Raw genomic sequence first — 24496 nt, 5'->3', positions numbered from 1 at the left:
CTCATAACAATTCTATGATGCATGTCATTTACTTTCTTAGGTTATATATGTGGAAATTAATACACAGAAAGATTAGGTAATCAAAAAGCAAACAGAACAATGAAATCAACCATGAGAAAATTCACTGATACAAGTCCTCACTGTTGAAATCCAAGGTCAAGGCAGGCCACGTTGGCTTCCCTCATGGTCCAGCTGCTTTTGCATATGAACATTGTCTTATCTTGGTCCACAAGTTTTACTTCAACTATTCCCTCTGAATCTGTACTTCCATACTTCAAGGAAACACTAAACTTTCCTAAAATTAAAAAAAACAAAAAAAACAATAATGAGCAATAGGTAGCCATTCACTTTTTCTCTTAGTCAAAATTCTTTAAAAATAATAATGTACTTAATTTCGTGAACTTTGAACATCATGATGATTTTAACAGTAATAGTAAGCAATTATGTTAAGAGTGCTTACTATGAGTCAGTAGCTGTGCTATTTGGTTCTATAGAGGATCATTAAATCTTTACATCAACCCTATGAGGATGAAGCCTATGTTTATTCTCATTTTTACACATGAAGAACCTAAATTCAGGGAAAGTTAAGTTCACGGCCCAAGTGGTGAAGCCAGGATTTGGAACCCATTCAATTGATCTCACTCCAAAGTCCATGCTCTCAAAAGTAAGCCCAACAGTGAAAATGTAAAATGTAGAAAAGGGTTTATGTACTCTCATATATTCAAGTCATTTAATGCCTCAAGAGAAGAAAAGTCTGATACTGATGAAATAACCTCCAACATTGCCTTTCTCCTTCCAACAGGGATTACAGATGAGCTTGAACAGGCAGCTGTCTCCTTCCTTTTCCACAGTATCTCAACATCTTAACTCAGCATCTCAAAAACATACAGGCTGCTGTGAGCTGGTATATGTCATGGTGCCTTTAAAAAGGATGTTTTAAGCATTTCTATGGCCATGAAATGTCCATAACTTGCTATCAGAAGATAATGAGCCCAAGCTTTGCTGTCATACATAAAATGTAACAAGTACTTTCTGCATGCTGAACACTGTGTGAAAAGCCCTGCATACATGTTTTATTTAAATTTCTAAAGAACTGTTCAACTTAGAAACTTCTATTGTTCACATTTTTCAGAAGAGGGAACTGGAATCTAGTGAGTTCTCACAACTTGTCAATAACCAAGGCGGGGTTTGGAGGGAATTGAAACTCAATGGGATTGACAGTGAAATCCCTAATCATAGCTGTCCACTAATCTGAATCCGAGGGCCCCAGCCTCCTCAACACATGAAGCACCTGGAGGGGCTGTAGACAAGCTCTCTGCTCTGACATCTGGGTTTGCTAGGTTGGAGTATGTCCCAGGTCAGCAGTGGCTCAAGTGTCCCTTGGATATTTAGGGACAATAGGGTCAGGGCTCGGGGAAAGGGTTGGGAAGTCGGGGGATGAATGTTGAAAGAAATCACTGGGGCCACAGGGGGACCAAGGCTTGACTAGCCTATATGTGAGTATCAACCTTACTTGAAGACTTTTCACTGGCTTCTGAACCAGCTTGATGGCCCTGGGAATAATCCCATTAACCAAGTAGAAGTGAGGGTGGGGACAATTTAAAGTGCTGGGCAGCAGAGAGTGGCACAAGCACTGAAGGGAAGGTCTGGACTCAGCATCCCATGCTCGGCACTCAAAGACTGGCTGGATTCTGGTGACCCTTGATTTCTTTGGTGATTACCCCAATTATTATTGAGAGCCTAGAAAAGAATTTTGAGTTGTCATAATATATACAGGAAAATTATTTTCTGATAGAAAGCATGGCATACTAATGGCCTCTTATATCATGGAATGACTTGAAAAGTAGGCTTTTGCTACCTTCAGCTGTGCACGTTCCATTATTTAAAAACTTTGTCCCTGGACGAAGACATTCCAAACTCTTTAGTTGACAATATGTTAGGAAGTTTCTCCCATTAGTTGCACACGCTGAAGTGCCGTTCTTTGGGCACTGATATGGTAGTTTACAAATACAGGTGCCCTCGATGCATTTCTGCCATGGCTGGCAGAAGACTTTATTGCAGGAGAGGTGAGTATATTTTTTTGCTAAGCACTTTTTCTCCACCAGTTCCTCTTGAGCTGTATGCAATCTTAAAGAGACCTGTAAAATGCAAAATAAACATTAACTTAGCAACAAACTAAAGACTCCTGTTTGAAGATGAGTAAGTGAAAGAAAAGAGCAAAACAGATACAGCCCACAGTACAGATGAGGGTGGTGTGGTCTGGTGGCTTTTAAGAATCAGACAAACCTGACTTCTAAACCCAGTTTTGCCACTTACTATCATATGGTGCGGGGCATGTGACCCTCTTGAAACATGAATTTCCTCATCTGTAAAATGGAGATAGTATCTCCTATTTTGCAAGACTAGAAATACCATGTGTGTAATGATTGGCAGGTACTAGGCATGAAATTTATGAGAGCTATCATTATTCTGCAGGACTCCAGTGGAAATAATGTGAGGGCTGGGAACAGGCCAATTGGATCAAATATCAGTTTGCAAAGAAAAGCCAGTGTTCTCTCCCTGTCCCCCAGAGCTTCCTCTAAGGATGCGCCTCCTGTCCTCTAGTCTCCCCTGCTGCCCGCCTTGAGCCCTGCTCCTTCCTCAGTGCCCTGCAGCTGCAAACCATCGTGCTGGGGCAGACAGAAATCAGTCTTTAAATGCCATTAGGAAGACAAACAAAGAAGCTAATTAAAACATGCAAACGTTTGGAAAGGTTGTCAAAGTCATTCTCTGTAATTTACTTTTCAGTAACTTTACAAACAGCTACACACACACACACACACACACACACACACAATGACAAATTGGCCATTTGGAAACTGGCTTTTGATACGTGATCTAGAATGAAATATACCAGTTACACGCTTTTCGTGGTTCCACATATCTCTTTTTGTCACTTATTAGAGTTGGAATTTTTGTAATAATTTCTCTCCTGTATCTTCCGCTGACCAGCTTGCAAGTGTCCTGACAGCAGAGACATTTTATTGAAACAATGACACTTTCATTGGGTGAGATATGCAAGGAGAAAGCAACTTGATTTTTTTTCTACCTTTATTCTTTTAAATCCTTTCTGAAATCTCATTCCCCTTGATCTTTGGATATAAACTTTGGGAAGTGTCATAACTTTTTCAGTCCCTCAGATTTAAACAAAAACAAAAAAATATTAAAGGATGTTTAGTCCCAGGAATAGTCACTAAATAGCAATGACAATGTCTAGTGCTGTGGAACCACTGAAGCTGTCTTTACGTCAGGTGAAAGCCTCTCCTTCCTCCCAGCTCAGACTTGCTTCCAGGATGTGTGATGGGTTCTTTCTCAGTTCTCCTTCATTCCACAGCTTTCAGGTCATGCTTCCCGCCTCTCAGGAGAGGAAGAAAGGGACAGCAGCTGGGTCTCATCTGATTCTTACGGCTGAGAACTAGCCTTTGCGAGGTTGGGGGTAGAGCTGACTTTCTCATGTGAGGTACTATGAGGTTCTCTGGAGACTGCACTACTGGGAACATTTGATGTCAACCCATGCAATGCTGGCAGTGCTTCTCCTCCAGCTGGCTGCTCACGGTCCATGTCTTCTTAGCTCCAGTATCCAACAGTACTAGCTCCTTTCTGCTGAGGTTGCTTATCCTTGGCAAGGAGCCACGGTCTTGGACAAACGTCCTATTTCTGATGGTCTCCAGGATCATTCTCTCCCAAGGGCCCATACCTCTCTGTTGCCTGCCCTGCTTCCTACCATTGAAACAGGGCTTGCTCCAACACAGCTATCTCTCTTTTCTCTGCCACCAGGCACCTCCAGCCTTGGGTCCTTATTCCTTTCTGGCATGGGTCAAATACCAGTTCTTTTGCCTCCCCAGACTTTAGAGAACACCATGCTAAGCACTACAAGGGAAGCTATGGGAAGCCCTTTCACAGTGAAAAGAAGCAGCAGCACCTTCCATCCTCATTGCCTGTGGTGGAGCTGTTACTCACTCTGTTACATAAAATTATGGGAAGGCATTTTTTTGAACTGCACTCCTGCACCAAGCCCAACAGACCAAACCAAAATGGAGTCACTTATGCTAAATGCCATGTAATTAAACTAAAACTTTAAGGAAATGTAAAAACACACATTGGTTGAAGCTGGAATAGGAGGTGAAGGAGTGGAAATAGAAGCTTGACTGGTTTTGGCCAGGCGAAGTGACTCATGCCGTAATCCCAGCACTTTGGGAGGTTGAGGTAGGCAGATCACTTAAGGTCAGGAGTTTGAGACAAGCCTGGCCAACATCGCAAAACCCCATCTCTTCTAAAAATACAAAAATTAGCTGGGCGTCGTGGCACCTATAATCCTAACTACTTAGGAGGCTGAAGCAGGAGAATCACTTGAACCTGGGAGGTAGAGTTTGCAGTGAGTGGAGATCGCACTATTGCACTCTGCTTAACAGCGCAAGACTCTGTCTAAAAAAAAAAAAAAAGGTTTGACTGGTTTTGCCATTTAGACATGAGGACATGAACACAGAGCAAAAAAAAGTGAAAGAAAGAAAGAGAGAAAAAAGAGAGAGAGAAAAAGAGAGGAAGGAAGGAAGGAAGGAAGGAAGGAAGGAAGGAAGGAAGGAAGGAAGGACATCTTATCTCTTCTCCAAGCTCTGTTAAATTGAGAATTAAGGAATTTTTTTAAAGGGCATAAAAAATAAGATCAAAGAGAATGGAGAGAGGACTGCAGGACGTAAGATATCAAAATGTTGTAAACTAGGAAACAGATGGGCTAGTGGTAATGGATTTAGCAGCGACATGAAAGCTAAGCCCCACAGAACCCCAGAAAGGCTTAGGAACTAGGGGACCTAGTACCTCTGAAGAAGGAGTGGCTATGTTGAAAGAAATGGTTGTATGAACATGTCACTGAGAAATCTGTTGTAAACAGCAAAAGAAAGAGCAAAGATTTAAGTGCTTGCCCCTTGTGATAAGGATGTTTTTCATTTAAGTAAGGTCTGATGTCCTTATGCTTTCAGTAGAGAAGTAGAAGATTAGGGCTGAGCGCAGTGGCTCATGCCTGTAATCCCAGCACTTTGGGAGGTCAAGGCAGGTGGATCATAAGGTCAGGAGTTTGAGACCAGCCTGGCCAGCATGGTAAAACCGCATTTCTACTAAAACAGCAACGACAACAACAAAAAAGTTGGCCAGGCAGGCTGTGGTGGCTCTTGTCTGTAATCCCAGCACTTTGGGAGGCCGAGGCGGGCAGAGTGCCTGAGGTCAGGAGTTTGAGACCAGTCTGGCCAACATGGTGAAACCCCATCTCTACTAAAAATACAAAAAAAAAAAAAAAAAATTAGCCAGGCATGGTCGCATGTGCCTGTAATCCCAGCTACTTGGGAGGCTGTGGCAGGGGAATTGCTTGAACCAGGGAAGTGGGAGTTGCAGTAAGGTGAGAACACACCACTGCACTCCAGCCTGGGTGACGGAGTGAAACTCCATCTCCAAAAAAAAAAAAAGTAGACAATTAAGTGCTAGGCTCTAAAGGAGAACATTTGATGGGATAGTAGTGTAATATGGGAGTTCAGGGTGTCCTCACCTCCCCTGAGAGGCCATTTTTCCAGGTTCTTGGTCTCCTGCCCTCTCAAGAATGAGAGAGGGGACCATGGCACAGTGTGCAGTAAATGCCAGACTCAAAAGTGTTTGTATAAAGTGATTTATTTAGAGAGAGAGAGAGAGAGAGAGAGAGAGAGAGAGAGAGAGAGAGAGAGAGAGAGAAACAGCTAACTCACACTGAGAGAATACAGAAAGATGAAATCCAGGAGAGGAAAGCAGCTTCCACACTGAGTGGAAGGGAATAGAGAGAAATGTTTAGGAGGGGAAGACAGGCTTCCACAGAGAGCATGGAAGGGGGCTCCAGAGGGAAAATCCAGGATAGAGAAAAACAGCTTCCACGAAGGGAGTGTTCGTGGAGGGGGATCCAAACATGGAGTCCGAAGGGGTGTGGAAGAAGGGGACTTTTCATCTGGGCGGAACCCCCACCTTCTCTAAGACCCCAGGCCAATGAAAGGAGTTCCTTAGAACTTCTTCTGGAGTGATTGACTCTTAGTTTCTTCCTGCGTGCCCGTGAAATGCAAACATAAACCGTTAAATCTCCGGGATGGAGAGAGATGGGAGCAGGGCATGGCGCTAGAAGTTCTTGCCCTTAAAACTACACCTCTTTGTGGACCCGGAAAGAGAACCCCTTCCCTCATTAGCATAAAGGGCCACAGAGTAAAGAGAGGTTTTGTTTTCATTAGAATAGAAGAGATTTCATCATGATTACAGGCTAAGGGGAGGAATCTAACAGAATGGGAGAGATTGCATTTTTAAGAGGGAGAGAGGGGGAAATGGTTGAAACAAGGTTTGGGGGTGGGGGTAGGAGAAGCAATCAGAGCATGCCAAAGTTCATCTTAGAAATTAAGCAGTTTCCTGTATTTACAATTTCCTATTGTAAGTTGGAAGCAGTTTTCATAGTCACAGCAGTTCCCAGGCAAGTTGGAAGCAACTTTATGAAACATTACCATTTTCAATTTCAGATGGATGGTAAAGGATAACACCAACACAGTGTCTGTTAACAAGGGCAATATTAATCAACAAAGACACAGAAAATCACTGTTGGACAATAGCTGAGCATAGCAAGAGTGTTGTTTATTTATACACTGTCTAAAACGTGATAACAGTAGCTTTAACTTAAAAGAATTGGTAAGTCACATGTATCTCAATGTCTAGAACAGTGGCTGCCAAAATATGGGCTGATGATCTTTGAGGATGTAATTAAAGAGGTTTGTAAATGCATGTGTACACCAGGCTTTGCCTGAAGACAAAATATAAATGATGTGGGTATGCCTCATATGTTTATGTACACCTGTCTTTTGAATGTAAATGCTATTGTGGTTAATAAGAAAAATTATTTAAATCATCATTGAAACTATAGTGACTGTCATTTCTGTCTCTCCCACGATAACAGATATTAAAATAACAACTAGTATTATGTGTGTTTTGGGTGGTGTAAGATGGAGTGGTGAATCTGATCATCTCTTTTTTTTTTTTTTTGAGACAGTCTCACTGTGTTGCCTAAGCTGGAGCACAGCAGTATGATCATAGCTCACTGTAACCCTAAACTCATAGGCTCAAGTGATCATCCTGCCTCGGTGTCCTGAGTAGCTAGGACTACAGACAAATGCCACTATGCCCAGTTAAATTTTCCTTTTGAAATTTTTTTTTATAGAGATGGTGTGGTGGTGCATGCCTGTAATCCCAGCTACTCAGGAGGCTTGAGCTGGGAGCTGGGAGGCAGAGATTGCAGTGAGCCCAGATAGCACCACTGTACTCCAGCCTGGGCAACAAGAGCAAGACTCTATCTCAAAATATATATATATTCTTCTTTCAAGGAAGAATGTAAGGTAACTCTCTTTTTTTTTTTTTTTTTTGAGACGGAGTCTCACTCTTGTTGCCCAGGCTAGAGTGCAGTGGCACAATCTCAGCTCACTGCAACCTCCGCCTCCTGGGTTCAAGCAATTCTCCTGCCTCAGCCTCCTCAGTAGCTGGGATTACAGGTGCATGCCACCATGCCAGGCTTATTTTTTGTATTTTTAGTAGAGACAGGGTTTCACCACATTGGCCAGGCTGGTCTTGAACTCTTGACCTTGTGATCTGCCTGCCTTGGCCTTCCTAAGTGCTGGGATTACAGATATGTGCCACCACATCCAGCCTAAAATTCTTTCTTTGGTATTTGCAGTGACATAGCAATTATTATATAAACTTTATCTTTTTTTCTCTAGGCAGGAGACCAATGAAACAATGTTATATCATTGTTCATTAGAAAACAAGAAATAAACAACCTCCTCTTTCTGAACCTTATCAACCCAGTATATAGCTACATACCTTATCCTCAGGTTTCTTCATTGCCCTGTTTTGTCTGTCTGTTCCATATTTAGACTATAAACAAACAAATTAAAAAAGATGATCAACTATTATTAAAGCAAGGAAAAGTCCACCCCTTTGTCTTCCTTCTGGGTATAATCAGAATGTTCCCCTTTTATTGCTAATTAGTTGTATGATCTTGGATGACTATCATTCTGATCCTGTACTCTCTTATATAAAATGTAGAAAATAAAAATAATGTTCACACAAAGATACTCTGAGGATCAGATGAAAATACATGGGAAACACAAACATTTAAGATCCTGTATAAACATGAATATGATGATGATTTTGGTAGATTGCCTATAACACCCCTTGTTCTATCCTCATTTGATCCTAGTTCTTGACTGTATGCTTTACTGGGGACAGGGTATATTTCCCTGTTCTTTGAAAGATGCTTGGAAAGTACTTGTGCAACTGGGTTTGTCCTTGTGTTTCTCTGCCATAGCTAGGAGAAGAGCAAGACCAGGCTAGCACAGACATAAAAAGAACCAACCCTGCTGAGCCCAGAGTAGGCCAGCTGACTCCCCAGTGACCTGCAGACTTTTATACTAAAGTTGTATATGACTGAGATTATGTGGTACTTTTGTTATTATGGCATTAACCAACTGGTACAATAACAATTTCCCTGGAAAACACTGAGAAAAAAACTGGAAAACTTTCAAAAAACTGACCCTATAGCCAGCCCCCAAAGAGCATTTAGATAGTGTCTAATGTTTTGCTATTATAAATAATGCTATGATTAGTATCTTAAATAATACACTTTCTTCCAGAAGTGAATAAGCAACTTGGATCCCAAGAGTTAACAACCCTATCAGAAACCTTTCCATTGGAAAAGTTTTAGGTCCCCTATGGCCTTCGTTCTCCCTTCATGGTCTTTACTAGCAATTTTTCCTCCACTTTTTTCTCTCCTTGGAGTTGCCCACTTTGCATTTTACCTGGGAGCTGCCCTGCTTTTGACATAAAGTGATGCCACAGACACCCTTCAAACCAGCAACCATTCTATTCAGATTAAAAAATAGTTAGGGAGTTCCTGTTTCTCTGATAATACTTATGAATGAGTTGTTCCAATTCACATAAGAAATTTGATAATTTGTTGTTTTTTGTTTTTATTTTAAAAATAAATATCCTTCTTTTTTCCAGAATCAGAAGATTTTTGGGATTGTGGGAAGATGACTGTATGCTGTAGTCAGGTAGAATGGATTCTTGAGTGCTATTTTTTAGTCTCTAAAAACTGGAAATATTGTTTTGGGGTCAACTTCATTATTTTTGTCTCAGAGATTAAAAATAAAACCAGTTGTCTAGTTTTCTGGTCTTGTTTTATTCATAATGAATGTGAGATGGCTAAAATTTTGTCTCTTTTTAAGTTTTTAATAGATTTTTTTTTAAAATAGGAAACATAGAGAAATGTTCAAACAGGTTCAAAAATGTGCCTGTAAAAAAGTAATGTTTCCTTACTTGCCTTATCCTCTCAACCCACTCAGGCCCCACTTTAGAGGTAACCATTTAACAGCTCTTTGTGAGTCTTTCAGAGATCATGAATGTACATGTGAGCCCATGTTACTCTCCAATCTGTGCCCCAACATCAGTGCATTTGTATCTAGTGACCCTATAGCCAGCCCCCAAAGAGCATTTAGATAGTGTCTAATGTTTTGCTATTATAAATAATGCTATGATTAGTATCTTAAATAATACACATAATTTCTCACATATGCTAAGTATATCTGCCAGATACTTCCCTGGAAGTGAAATTGCTGAATCAAAGAAATCAGTAATTTTAATATCCTGAAAGATACTGGGTAATTTTGCCCTACAGAGGTTGTTTTAAATTTCATTCTCATCATCAATATATGAGAATACGTAGTTTCCATACTCTTGACTACAGAGTATATATTATTACACTTTTTGATCTTTGCCAATTTGATATGTAAAAATGTTACCAGAGCACACTTTTACTTGCATATTTTTCCTACAAGTGAAGTTGAGCATCTTCAGTATGCTCAAATTTTAAGAGAGATTTTTCTTCTTTCTTCACATGCTAACCATATCTTTCACTGATGTAATTATACTTTTTTCTTGTTTTTTGTAGTAACTCCTTATATATTAAAGAAACCAGCATTTTATCTGGAATATGGCTGGTAAAAATTGCTTGTCTACTGACTAATGGCAACTCTAGTGTATTTGTCACACAGCACAGACACTTTAAAACATCCTCATACCAGAAATTATTTTAGCAAAAATCATAAAATGAAAGGAATAATGAATTATGAAGACAATGCAAACAGTGAATATTTTAAAATGGAAATTCAGATACATAATCAAATCTGTAAGCTTTTTAAAAATTAAATTTAAAATACATATTACAGTATGAACAGCATCCAACAAGGCAAAATTCATAATATTTGACATTTAATATAAAATAGTAGGGCATGCAGAGAAATCATAAAATATGACCCATGATAAGAAGAAAAAAACAGGCAATTGAAACTTACCTAGAATTCAAAAACAGATGCTAGCATTAACAGGCAAAGAGATTTAAAAAGTTATTATACTGTATTCCACATGTTCAAAAATAGAGACACAGATGATATAAAAAGATCTAAGCTGAACTACTAGGAGCAAAACTACAATACACTTGATGAAACCAAAAACAAATAAGACATTGCAGAAGAAAAGACTGGGAAACTTAAAGACATATCAGTGGAAATGATCTACAATAAAATTTAAAAAGATAAAAAAATTGGCTGGGTGCAGTGGCTCATGCCTGTAATCCCAGCACTTTGGGAGGTTGAGGTGGGGATACTGCAAGGTCAGGAGTTTGAGACCAGCCTGGCCAATATGATGAAACCCCATCTCTACCAAAAATACAAAAAACTAGGTAGGAGTGGTGGTGTGTGCCTGTAATCCCAGCTACTCTGGAGGCTGAGGCAGGAAAATCACTTGAACCCAGGAGGTGGAGGTTGTGAGAAGAGATCATGCCATTGTACTCCAGCCTGGGTGATAGAGCAAGACTCTGTCTCAAAAAAAAAATTAATAAAGAATAGAGTATAAATGAACTGCGGGGCAACTTCTAGTAGATCTGAAATTAGAGTCTCCAAAAAAAAAATGGACAAAACGAGGGAACAAAAACCCTATTTGAAGAAATAATGACTGAAATTTATCCAAATTTGAGAAAATTATAAACACACAGACCCAACAAATGGGGAATGAACCCTAAGCAGGAGAAACATGAAGGAAACTCCACCAAATACATCATACGCAAATTACTCAGAAACCAAAAACGAAAAGAAAATCTCCAAAAGAGTCAAAGAAAAAAGACAGAGTATGAAACAAAGATGAGTATGACATTTCTCATTAATAATGTAAATGAGAAGACAATGCAGCAACATTTTTAAAGTCCTGAAAGAGAATACTGGCAACCTGTAATTCTATACCCAGCAAAAATATCATTCAAAACTTAGGCAAAAGAATAACCTTTTAAGACACACAAAAGCTGAAAGAATTAGCCAGCAGCATATCTGCACAAGAAAATTTTTCTTAAATTCTTTCAAGCAGAAGGAAAATTATCACAGAGGGAAATCTGGATCTACACAAATAAATTAAGAATACTGGAAATCTTTGGGAGTTTTTGATATGGTGTGTAGATAGCCTTTATCTCTATTTTGCAACTTTTCTTGCAGTGTCTTTGACTTTGGTATTATGGTAATATTGGCCTCACAGAATGCATAGGAAGGTCTTCTACCTTTTGAAAGTGTTTGAGAAAAATTAGTATTAGTTCTCTTTTTATGTTTTGTAGAATTCACTAGTGAAGCCATTTGGTTATAGATAGTTCCTTTTTGGGAAATTTTTAAATTACTGACTTAATATCTTCACTTGTTATAAGTCTGTTCAGATCTTCTATTATTTCTTTAATTAGTTTTGGTGATTTGTATGTTTCTAGGAATTTATTAATTTATCTAGGTTATCTAATTTGCTGGCATATAGTTGCTCATAGCATTCTATTCTCTTTTTTTTTTTTTTTTGAGATGGAGTTTCGCTCTTGTTGCCTAGGTGGAGTGCAATGGCGAGATCTCAGCTCGCCACAATCTCTGCCTCCCAGGTTCAAGCGATTCTCCTGCCTCAGCCTCTTGAATAGCTGGGAAAACAAGCATGTGCCACCATGCCTGGCTAATTTTGTATTTTTGGTAGAGACGGGGTTTCTCCACGTTGATCAGGCTGGTCCTGAACTCCTGACCTCAGGTGATCTGCCCACCTTGACCTCCCAAAGTGCTGAGATTACAAGCATGAGCCACCAAGCCTGGCTGTGTTCTCTTATCATTCTATTTCTGTAAGAACAGTAGTAGTATCTACAATTTCACTTATAATTTTAGTTATTTGTACCTTCTCTTTTTTTTTCTTTTTCAGTTTAGCTAAGGTCTGACAATTTTGTGGCTATTTCCAAAGAACCAACTTGTGATTTCATTGATTCTACTGTCTTACTATATATTTTTTGTCTCTAATCTTTATTATTTCATTTCTTCTGCTAACTCTGAGTTTAGTTTGCTCTTCCTTTTTCCAAAGAAGTTGTGCTTCTTAAGTTGTAAAGTTAGGTTATCAATTTGAGATCTTTACTCTTTTTTAAAACTTTTAAGTCCAGAAGTACATGTGCAGGTTTGTTATATATGTGAACTTGTGTAATAGGGGTCTAAATAATTGTACAGATTATTTTATCATCCAGGTATTAACCCTAGTACCCATTAGTTATTCTTCCTGATGCTCTTCCTCCTCCCACCCTCCATCTTCTGATAGGCCCCAGTATGTGTTGTTCCCTCTATGAGTCCATGTGTTCTCATTATTTAGCCTCCACTTATAAATGATAGTATGTGGTATTTGGTTTTCTGTTCCTGTGTTTGTTTATTGAGGAAATGGCCTCTAGCTCCATCCATGTTTCTGCAAAGGACATAATCTTGTTCTTTTATATGGCTGAATAGTATTCCATGGCATATATGTACCACATTTTCTTTATCCAGTCTACCATTGATGGGCATTTAAGGTGATTCCATGTCTTTGCTATTGTGACTAGCACTGCAATGAACATATGTGTGCATGCATCTTTATGACAGAACAATTTGTATTCCTTTAGGTATATAGCCAGTAGTGGGATTGCTGAGTTGAATGGAATTTCTCTTTTTAGGTCTTTGAGGAATTGCCACACTATCTTCCACAATGGTTTAGCTAATTTACACTACCACTAAATACGAATAAGCATTCCTTTTTCTCTGCAACCTCACCAGCATTTGTTATATTTTGACTTTTTAATAGTAGCCATTCTGACTGGTGTGAGATGGTATTTCACTGTGGTTTTGATTTGCATTTCTCTAGTGACCACTGATGTTGGGCTTTTTTCAATATGATTGTTGGTGCACATAAGTCTTCTTTTGGAAAGTGTCTGTTCGTATCCTTTGCCCACTTTTTAATGTTTTTTTCCTTGTCAATTAGTTGAAGTTCCTTATAGACACTAGATATTAGACCTTTGTTAGATACATAGTTTGCAAAAATTTTCTCCCACTTTGTAGGTTGTTTGTTCACTCTGTTGATAATTTCTTTTGCTGTGCAGAAGCTCTTTAGTTTAATTTGATCCCACTTGTAAATTTTTGCTTTTGTCGTGATTGCTTTTGGTATCTTCGTCATGAAATCTTTGCTCATTCCTATGTCCAGAATAATATTGCATAGGTTGTCTTCCAGGATTTTCATAGTTTTGGGTAGTATATTTAATTTTTTTAATGTATCTTGAGTTAATTTTTGTATATGGTCTAAGGAAGGGGTTCCAGTTTCAACTTTCTGCATAGGCTAGCCAGTTATCCCAGCACCATTTATTGAATAGGGAATCCTTTTCCCATTGCTTTTTTTTGTCAGATCTGTAGAAGATCAGATAGTTATAGGTGTGCAGTCTTATTTATGGGCTCTCTATTCTTTTTTAATGTAGGCATTTACTGCTATACACTTCTTTTTAATGCTGCATATAATATGGTTTGATATGTTGTGTTTTGTTTTCATTTATCTCTAAGTATTCACAATTTCCCTTGTGATTTCTTATTTGACCATTAGTGGCTTAAGAATGTGTTGTTTAATTTCTACATATTTGTAAATTTTCCAATTTTCTTTCTGTTATTGGTTCCAGTCTTATTCCATTGTGGTTAGAGAAGCTAATTTGTCTAATTTCAATATTTTAAAAATATATTGACTCATTTTGTGACAAAAAGTCTTACATGGTCTATCTTAGAAATTGTTCCACATGCACTTCAGAAAAATATCTGAAGTGCAGAGTTACATATATGTTTAGTTATTATTGAGTGCAGAGTTACATATATGTTTAGTTATTAGGTCTACTGGGCTTAAAGTACTGTTCAAGTTCTCTATTCCTTATTGACCTTCTATTCACTATAAAAAATGGAGTATTGAAGCATCCAACCAATATTATATTCTTGTCTATTTCTGGTCAGGCATGGTGGCTTATGCCTGCAATCCCAGAACTTTGAGAGGCTAAGAGCAGATCATCTGAGGTCAGGAGTTCAAGACTAGCCTGTGAAACATGGTGAAACCCTGTCTCTACTAAAAATACAAAAATTCGCTAGGGGTAGTGGTGCACGCCTCTAATCCAAGCTAATTGGGAGGCTGAGGCATGAGACTCACTTGAACCAGTTGCAGTGAGCTGAGATCATGCCACTACACTCCAGCCTGGACAACTCTGTCTCAAAAAAAAAAAAAAAAAAAGAATTCTATTCTGTCACTTTTTTGTTTGTATCTTTTCAGGCTCTATTGTTTAGTGTTTAATGTTTGCAATTGTTATGTATTCCTGATGAATTGACCCTTTCATTATTATATCATGTAATTTATCTCTTGTAACAGTTTTTGACTTCAGGTCTATTTTGTCTGGTATTAGTATAGCCAGTTTAGCTCTTTTTGGTTGTTATTTGCGCATAATATCTTTTGCATCCTTTATTTCTTTGGACCTAAAGGGAGCCTCTTTAGACACCATATAGTTAAATCATAATTTTAAAAAAATGAATTCTGCCAATTTCTGTCTTTTGATATTAGAATTTAATTCACTTTCATTTAAAGTAATTGCTGATAAGAAAGGGCTTACTCTTCTATTTGCTATTTGTTTATTGCATGTCTTTTAACTGTTTTGTTTCTCCTTTTCTCAATTACTGCCCTTTTTTGTGTTTAGTTGATTTTTTTGTAGTCAACTCTTTTGGTTCCCTTTTTATATTTCCTTCTGTATATATATTTTTAGATATTTTCTTTTTGGGTACTATGAAGATTACAATTATAATTACATTTAAAACAATCTAGTTTGAATTGATAACAACTTAGCTTCAAGAGCATACAAAACTCTGTTCCTATACTGCTCCATCCACTCTTTTATGCAATTATTGTCATATGTTACATCTTTATATGTTGTGCACCATTAACATAGATTTATAATAATTTTATACAGTGTCTTTAACCCATGTGGGAAAGAAAAAGAATAGATACAAACCAAAATAATATAATACTGGCTTTTTAAAAAATAGTGGCTTGTATATTTACCTATGTAGTTACCTTTAATGAGATTCTTTATTTCTTCATATTACTTCAAGTAATTGCCAAGTGTCCTTTCACTTCAGTATGTAGGGTTCTCTGACTTGTACTGCATTTCTTTATTTTAATTTAATTTTATTTTAGAGATGATCTCATTCTGTTGCTCAGGTTTGAATCAAGTCGTGTAGTCAGAGCTCACTGCAGCTTTGAACTCCTGAGCTCCAGTGATTCTCCCACCTCAGCCACCTGAGTAACTGAGACTACAGATACATGCCACCACATATCACTAATTTTATTTTTATAGAGATGGGCTCTTGCTGTGCTTTCCAGGCTAGTCTTCAACTCCTGGGCTCAAGCAGTCCTCCTGCCTCATTCCCCTAAAGCGCTGGGGATTATAGGCAATGAGCCACCACATCTAGTCATTTGTAGTGCATTTCTTGTAGGCCTATTAGCAGTGATCTCCCTCCGCTTCTATTTATCTGTGAATTTCTTCATTTCTCCTTCATTTCTGAAGGATAGTTTTGCCAGATATAGAGTTCTTGGTTGACAGTTTTTTACTTTCAACAAATAAAATTGTCATCTTACTCCCTTCTGACCTCCAGTGTTTCTGATGAGAAAGCTGCTGCTAATCTTATGGAGAATTTTATGACTATGTTGTTTTCAAGATTTTCTTCATTCTTGGTTTTGACAATTGGTGTTGAGATTCACTTGGGGTGGTTGGCAAAATGTTACAGAAAATATTTAGGGAAAGTTACAGATTATATAGATTATGGTCTCAAACCTTTTGGAAGGCAGAAAGGTTTTATCAAGTTAGGGAGAAGACAGAGACAGAGGCTTTCCCAGTTAAGTCTGTTTACCCCACATCCCTTTGTCTCCTAACTGTTTACTCGAGTAAACTTGTGCTGGATGGCTCTCTCAGTGGGAGATCAAACAGGAATTACCTGTTAAAAGTGTTTACTCTGGGCCCAGAACCAAAGCTTTTATTATTCATATAACCACTCTTTAACCATGTTAATTATCCACAAGTGTGTTAACTTTGAACCTCTGTTATGAATAAAAGTGTGGATGAACAGGGAGTCTGGTTCAACTGGTTGCATTTTGCCCTCTGAAAGCAGCCAATGGCCATCTGTATCCCACTTGAATCACTGTAATGGTGTGAGAGTGCATTCGTTCATTCATCCATCGTTGAGTCAGGGTCTGCAGGTCTGACTCAAAGATGGATGGTGGTGACCCACATCTCAGATGGTGACCCCAATGAGATCAAGGTCACAAATTGGATTATAATGTGTCTTGGTTTGGACTTTTTTGTTTATCCTTCTTGGATTGCATTGAGCTTTTTGAATGTGGAAAGCCATGCATTTGATCAAAATGTGGAAAGTTTTCAGCCATTATTTCTTTATATATTCTCTCTTACTTTCTCATTTCTCCTTTTGGGATTCCCATTATGCATATTTTGCTATGCTAGATGGTGTCCCACAGGTTTCATAGGCTCTGTTTAGTCTTTGTTATCCTTTTTTCTTTCTGCTCCTCATACTGGATAATTAATTAAATTGACTGATCTTTAAGTTTGTTGACTATTTCTTCTGCCTGCTCAAATCTTCTACTGAAACCTATTAGTAAAATTTTCATGTTTGTTATTGTGCTTTTAAACTCCAGTTAATTTTGTCTGGTTCCTTTTAAAAATTTATCTTTGTTGGCAAGGCACGGTGGCTCACACCTGTACTCCCAGCACTTCAAGAAGCTGAGGTAGGTGGGTCACTTGAGGTCAGGTGTTCAAAACCAGCCTGGCCAACATGGTGAAACCCAATCTCTGCTAAAAAAACAAAAATTAGCCAGGTATAGTTCTAGGCACCTGTAATTCTAGCTATCTGGGGGGCTGAAGCAGGAGAATTGCTTGAACCTGAGAGGCAGAGGTTGCAGTAAGCCAAGACTATGTCAGCACTCCAGCTTGGGTGACATAGCAAGATTCTGTCTCAAAGAAAAAAAAAAGTGTGTGTGTGTATATATATATATATATATATATATATATATATATATATATTTACTAATATTCTATATTTGTTTATACATTATTCTCAGGGTTTCCTATAGCTCTAAACATATTTAAGACAGTTGAAGATGTGACATTGGCAAGATGGTGGAACAGAATGTCCCAGCACTTGTCTTCCTACAGAAACACCAATATAACAACCATTTATGAATAAAAATACCTTTATGAGAGCTCCAGAATCAAGGTGAGAGGTTACAGTATGCGAGTGAAACAAAGATATGAGAAAATATTGAAAGGATAAGAAAAAAAGTTTCACTTTATAGAGTTACCTCTTACCCTACACAGCATACACAATGCTGAAAGAGATTCCTTTGGATCATGAGCTCTCCTGTGGGGGGAAAAGAGAGGAAGCCTGACCCTGGACACTGGCATCAAAACTGACTGTCCACCCACCCAGTGAGCATAAACCAAATCTGCCCATGGACTGCAGCACTGGGCCCACTGACAGACCCAGGTACCAGGTCCACCAATATGGTCTCAAGCAACAGGCCATTCACACAGGCCCCACCAGCTGGTCAACCTAGAATCTCTGGCTGGGCTGACTGGTGAAAGGCTTTTTCTGCCAAAGTCAGTCTGTGAAAACTGAAAGAGGTGGCTGCTTCTTCAAACATGCAGACACTAACACAGGCTACAGGATTATGAAGAAAAAAGATACCATCCAAGGAACAAATAAAGCGCCAATAAGTGACTCTAAAGAACCGGAGACCTATAAATTGCTTGACAAAGAATTCAAAGTAGGAGAACGATCCAAGATGGCCGATCGCTAACATCCCGGGATTGCAGCTCTCAGGGAAGGCGCGGAGAACTAGAGGACGCCACACTTTCAGACAAAGTCTGGTCGCTCACGGAGCAGAAGATCCCCCAGTGGTGGAAACACACGAGTCGCCAGCGCGACTCTCGTGGTCGGCGCAGCGGTTCCGCCGGTACCTCTACGCGGCAGCGCTCAGCGCAGAGTAAACGTGACCAGTTCCGACCGAGGTTTGGAGCCCCGGGAAGGCAGAGTCGCCTACTACGGAAACTAGAAGGAAGCCCGACAGGAGAATCCTGGGCAGAAAAGCACCATCAGTTTTAACGCCGCTGCTCTGGCCCTGGGAACTAACAACCTGGACGTCCACTCAAGAGACCTAATCTGAAAGTTGGTAATTTCAAAGACGACAGGAGGATAAATTTACAATGACGGGAAGAAACCAGCGTAAAAAAGCTGAGAATACTCAAAGTCAGAACGCCTCTCCCTCTAAAGATGATCACAGTTCCTCATCAACAATGGAACAAGGCTTGATGGAGAACGAGCGCCTCCTGATGACAGAATCACTCTTCAAGGAATGGATAATAACAAACTTCGGTGAGTTAAAAGAACATGTTGTAGCCCAACGTAAAGAAACTAGGAACTTTGAAAAAAGGTTTGATGAAATCCTATTGAGAATAGACAACTTAGAGAGGCGTATGAGTGAATTAATGGAACTGAAGAATACAATACATGAACTCCGAGAAGTATGCACAGGTTTAAACACTCGAATTGTTCAAGCAGAAGAAGGGATATCAGAGGTCAAAGTCCAACTTAATGAAATAAAACGTGAAGAAAAGATTAGAGAAAAAAGGATAAAAAGGAATGAGCAAAGTCTCCAAGAAATGTGGGACTATGTGAAAAGACCAAATTTACGTTTGATAGGTGTACCTGAATGCGACGGAGAGAATGAATCCAAGCTGGAAAATACCCTTCAGGATATTATTCAGGAAAATTTTCCTAAACTAGCAAAGCAGGTCAACATTCAACCCCAGGTAATACAGAGAACACCACAAAGATATTCCTCAAGAAGAGCTACCCCAAGGCACATAATCGTTAGATTCAGCAGGGTTGAAACGAAGGAGAGGATACTAAGGGCAGCCAGAGAGAAAGGTCAGATTACCCACAAAGGCAAGCCTATCAGACTTACAGCAGATCTCTCGGCAGAAACTCTACAGGCCAGAAGAGAGTGGGGGCCAATATTCAACATCCTCAAAGAACAGAACCTTCAGCCCAGAATTTCATATCCAGTCAAACTAAGCTTCACAACTGAAGGAAAAATAAAATCTTTTATGAACAAGCAAGAACTCAGAGATTTTATTACCACCAGGCCTGCTTTACAAGAGCTTCTGAAAGAAGCATTACACACAGAAAGAAACAACCAGTATTAGCCTTTCTAAAAATACACCAAAAAGTAAAGAGCACCAACATAAAGAAGAATTTACACCAACAAATGGATAAAACAGCCAGTCAACATCAAATGGCAGTAACCCTAAATTTAAATTGACTGAATTCCCAATCAAAAGACACAGCCAAAACCCAACGGCATGTTACATCCAGACCTGTTTCACATGCAAGGATACACAAAGACTCAAAACAAAGGGATGGAGAAAGATTTACCAACCAAATGGAGAGCAAAAATAAATAATAAATAAATAAAAAGCAGGAGTTGCAATTCTTGTATCGGATAAAATAGATTTTAAAGCAACAAAGATATAGTGGTAAAAGGATCAATGCAACAACAAGAGCTAACGATCCTAACACCCAGATAGGAGACTTAGACTCAATGAGACAGAAAATTAATAAGGATATCAAGGACTTGAACTAAGATCCAGAACAAGTAAACTTAATAAATATTTATAGAGCTCTCCACTTCAAATACACAAAATATACATTCTTGTCAATACCACATCACACCTACACATTAGTTTAAATGAAACATTGATTGGCCATTATTAATACCCAATTTTTTTCAAAATAAAGCAATATTTCCATTTACTCTCCTTCTTTCTCTTCCTCTTTCTTCCTCTCCTTTACTTATTTTTTTTTTCTTTCCTTCTCTCAAAAAAAAAAAAAAAGAAATCAACTTGTAAACCTCTAGATCCAGGTTGGCAATGTCTCTTTCATTGCTTGATTTCCTTTCTTCCCTTCCCTCCCTTCCTCCCTCCCCGCTTCCTCCCTTCCTTCCTTCCTTCATCCCTTCCTTCCTCCCTACCGTCCTTATTCCCTTCCTTCCTGCCTTCCTCCCCAAAAAAAAAAAAAAAAAAAAAAAAGAATTCAAAGTAACATCTTAAAGAAGCTGAAAGGGCTATAAAGGAGCACAGATAAACAACTACACAAAATTAGGGGGAAATAATTCATGAACAAAATGAGATGTTCAACAAACATATAGAGAGCATAAGAAAGAATTAAAGAGAAATTTTGGAGGTAAAAAGAATAAAATAATGGAACTGAAAAATTCAATAGAGAGCTTGAACACCATACTTAGTCAAATAGAAGAGAGAATCAGTGAACTCAAAGACCAGTTATTTGAAATTATACAGTCAGAGGAACAAAAAGAAAAAAAGAATCAAAAAGTATAAAAAAAGACTATAGGACTCATAGGATACCATCAAGCAAACCAGTGTATGCATTATATTATTTATAGATGGAGAAGAAAAAGGGAAAAGTAAAGAAAGTTTATTTAAATTAACAATGCCTGAAAACATCTCAAATGTAGGCAAGGAAATGGACATCTGGATTCATGAGGGTCAAAAGGATCACATAGTGATTGAATTTAAAAAGGTATAGACTGAGATACGTTATAATTAAATTGCCAAATGTCAAAGACCAGAAGATAATTTTGAAAAAAAGAGAAAAACAACTTGTCATATACAAAGGAATCCCTATGAAACTATCAGTGGATTTATTCTTTAAATTTCTTCTTCTTTAGAAAACTTGAAGGCCAAGAAAGAGTTCAATGATATATTCAAAGTGCTGAAAGAGGAAAACAAAAACCCCAAAACCACTGCCAACCAAGAATATTACACCCAGAAAAACTATCCCCTAAAAAGGAGAGAGAAAAACTTTCCTCAATAAACCAAAACAGGAAATACATCACTGCCTTACAAGAAATGATAAAAGGTTTTATTCAAGTTGAAATGAAAAGATGATAGACAGCAACATTAAAGCTGCAGGATATAAAATCAACTTACAAAAATCAGTTGTGTTTCTATACACCAATAATGAACTGTCCCAGAAGGAAATTAAGAAAACCATCTCAGGCCAGGTGTGGCAGCTCATGCTTATATCCCAGTGCTTTGAGAGGCAAAGGTGGGAGGATCCCTTGAGGCCAGAAGTTGAGACCAGTCTGGGCAACTTAGTAAGGTCCTAATGCCACAAAAAATCAAATTAGTTGGGCATGGTAGTGTGCACCTTTGGGTCACAGTTACTTGGGAGGCTGGGGTAGGAGGATCGCTTGGGCACAGGAGGCCAAGACTGCAGTGAGCTATAATTTGTCATTGCATTTCTACCTGCGAAACAATGCAAATCCCTGTCTTTAACAAAACAAAATGAAACCAAACAAAATAATCTCATTTAAAATAGCAGTTATAAGAATAAAGTACTTATAAATAAATTTAACCAATTAGGTGAAAAACTGGTACCCAGAAAACTGTGAAACACTGATGAAAGAAATTAAGGTAGGCACAAATAAATGGCAAGACAACTCACATTCTTTCACTGAAAGAATATTGTTAAAATGTTTATCCTATCACAAATAATCTACAGATTCAATACAATCCCTACCAAAATCCCAAAGGCATTTTTTTACAGAAATAGAAAAAATAATTCTAAAATGTATATGGAATTTCAAAAGACACCAAAGAACCAAAACAGTTTTTTGAGCAAGAAGAACAAAGCCAGAGGTATCACACTTTCTGATTTCAAAAAATGTCACAAAGCTGCAGTAATAAAAACAATATTATACTCTTATAAAAACAGACATGTAGACTTATGGAACAAAATAGAAAGTTCAGAGATACATCCATGTATACATAGTCAACTGCTCTTCAACAAGGGAACCAAGAATGTACAATGGGTGAAAGATAGTCTCTTCAATAAGTGGTAATGGGAAAACTGGAAATCTACATGCAAAAAATGAAATTGGACCCTATATTATTCAGACAAAAATCAACTCAAAATGGATTAAAGACTTACATATAGACCTGAAATCATAAAACCTTTAGAATAAAACATAAAGAATAAGCTTCTTGACATTAGTCTTGGCAATAATTTATTGACTATGATGACAAAAGCATAGCCAACAAAAGCAAAAATAGACAAGTGGCACTACATCAAGCTAAAAAGCTTCTGCACAGAAAAGGATACAATTAACAAAATGAAAAGACAACATATAGAATGGAAGAAAATATTTGCAAGCTAGACATCTGGTAAGAGGTTATTATTTGTCTAAAATACATAGGGAATTCCTACAACTCAATAGCAAGAAACCAAATAGTCTATTTTAAAAAGTAGACAAAGGAGCTAAATAGACATTTCTTCAAAGAAGATATATAAATGGTCAATAGGTACTAGAAAATGTATTCTACATCACTAACCATTAGGGAAATGAAAATCAAAATCACATACCAGTTAGGATGGCTATTGTCAAAATAACCAAAGATAACATATGTATGTAAGGATATGGAGAAAGGGAAATTCTCCTACAGTTGTGGAAGAATTGATAAAGAAAATGTGGTATATACATGCAATGAAATATTATTTGGCCTTAAAAAAGAAGGAAACCCTGCCATTTGTGACAATATGGATGAAGCTACAGGACATTAATCTAAGTGAAACAAGGCAGGCACAGAAGTATAAATACCCCATAATTACCGCTTATATTAGGAATGTAAGATAGTCAAAACTCATGGGGCCAGAGAATAGAATGGTGGCTGCCAAGGACTGGGAAAGACATATTAGTCAAAGATATACATTTTCAGTTATGCAAGATAAATAACTCTTAGAGATCTACTCTACAGAATAGTGCCTACTGTTCATAATACTGTATTGTATACTTAAAAATTTGCTAAGAGTATAGTTTTTTGTTAAGGTTGTTATACATACACACAAAATAATAAAGGGTAAGAGGAAACTTTTGGAAGTGATGAATATGTTTATGGCATATGTCATGATATTTTCACAGACATATACTAATCTCCAAACTCATCAAGTTATGTACACTAAATATGTATAGTTTATTATATGTCAATCATAAATCAATACGATGTTTTTTTTAAAGATCATTGATTAAGTCTTTGTTTAGTGAGCCCAAAGTTTGTGCTTCTTCTGGAACAGATTCTTTTCATTTCTTCTGTAAAGGGGCCATACATACAACCAACAATTTTGGTTGAAAACTGGATATTTTGACTATTATAGTAACTCTTGAAATCAGTCTCTCCCTTCTGCTTCTTATCCAGGCCATTTGCAACTTATCCAGGCCATTTGCAACTCCACCTTAGCCCTCACTTCATACTTGCACCAAACCAAGACATCTTCCAGAGTTGCAGACTCAGAGTCTTCTGAGGTCTTTCTGAACATTTGTCCTGCCCTAAGCGTGTATGTGGCTTCCTAAACTCCCCAATACACACAGGCACTTTTGAATGACCTAATTTCCCAAAGGATCTCTCTCAGTTTTTCCCCATGCTTTGGTGTTCTGTTGTGTGCCTCCACTGTAATCCTTTGCCCCAGACAGCTGAGATTGTTCAATAATCTTACAAGGCCTGTGCTTGGTAATACTAATGCTTTTCTTTGAGTTCTGAGTTAGGTGAAACCAAGACAAGTGCCTGGGGTCTGTCCTTCAGGTAGGTCTTAGGATAGAAAAGACAAACACAATTCTTTTTGAATACGGTCTTCTCTGTTCTTTCCAGTGCTAGGGAACAGGTCCCTGAGTGAGAAACATGCACAGCTATTCAAGATCAATGCCAAATCAGGGAGAGTATGGGGCAAGGACACAAAGGACACACACACAAAATGCCACAAAGCTTTTCTACCATTTTTAGTTGCCTGTTCCTTCATTCAACATTTGCTTAGGTGCTATAAACCTTTGAATGTTTTCCAGAGTTTGAAAAAAAGTTGGATCTGACAGCTTCTTTTTGGGTTTTGTGGAAGTGGATTTT

General features: G+C 38.1%; 1 protein-coding gene across 16 annotated transcripts in view; it reads right to left on the bottom strand.

The window, feature by feature from the left end:
• Nucleotides 1-24496, bottom strand: part of CFI (complement factor I) — a 91236-nt gene that overhangs the window by 55918 nt on the left and 10822 nt on the right. For 8 of the 16 annotated variants that reach the window (XM_035293136.3, XM_035293135.3, XM_078366708.1 and 5 more), the window contains exons 2-4: nucleotides 7903-7956; nucleotides 1859-2138; nucleotides 142-295 (exon numbers count right to left, since the gene is read on the bottom strand). In XM_035293136.3, the coding sequence (XP_035149027.1) occupies nucleotides 142-295; nucleotides 1859-2138; nucleotides 7903-7923 (455 nt within the window). In that variant the 5' untranslated portion in view covers nucleotides 7924-7956. Of the gene's footprint in view, nucleotides 1-141; nucleotides 296-1858; nucleotides 2139-7902; nucleotides 7957-10433; nucleotides 10454-24496 lie in introns of all 16 variants that reach the window. The other 8 variants (XM_078366710.1, XM_035293132.2, XM_078366705.1 and 5 more) reach the window with 2 other exon arrangements.

This window comes from Callithrix jacchus, chromosome 3 (genome assembly GCF_049354715.1).
Source record: "Callithrix jacchus isolate 240 chromosome 3, calJac240_pri, whole genome shotgun sequence".
In the NCBI taxonomy this organism is placed as follows: Eukaryota; Metazoa; Chordata; class Mammalia; order Primates; family Cebidae; genus Callithrix; species Callithrix jacchus.
This window is presented reverse-complemented; position numbering and strand designations above follow the sequence as displayed.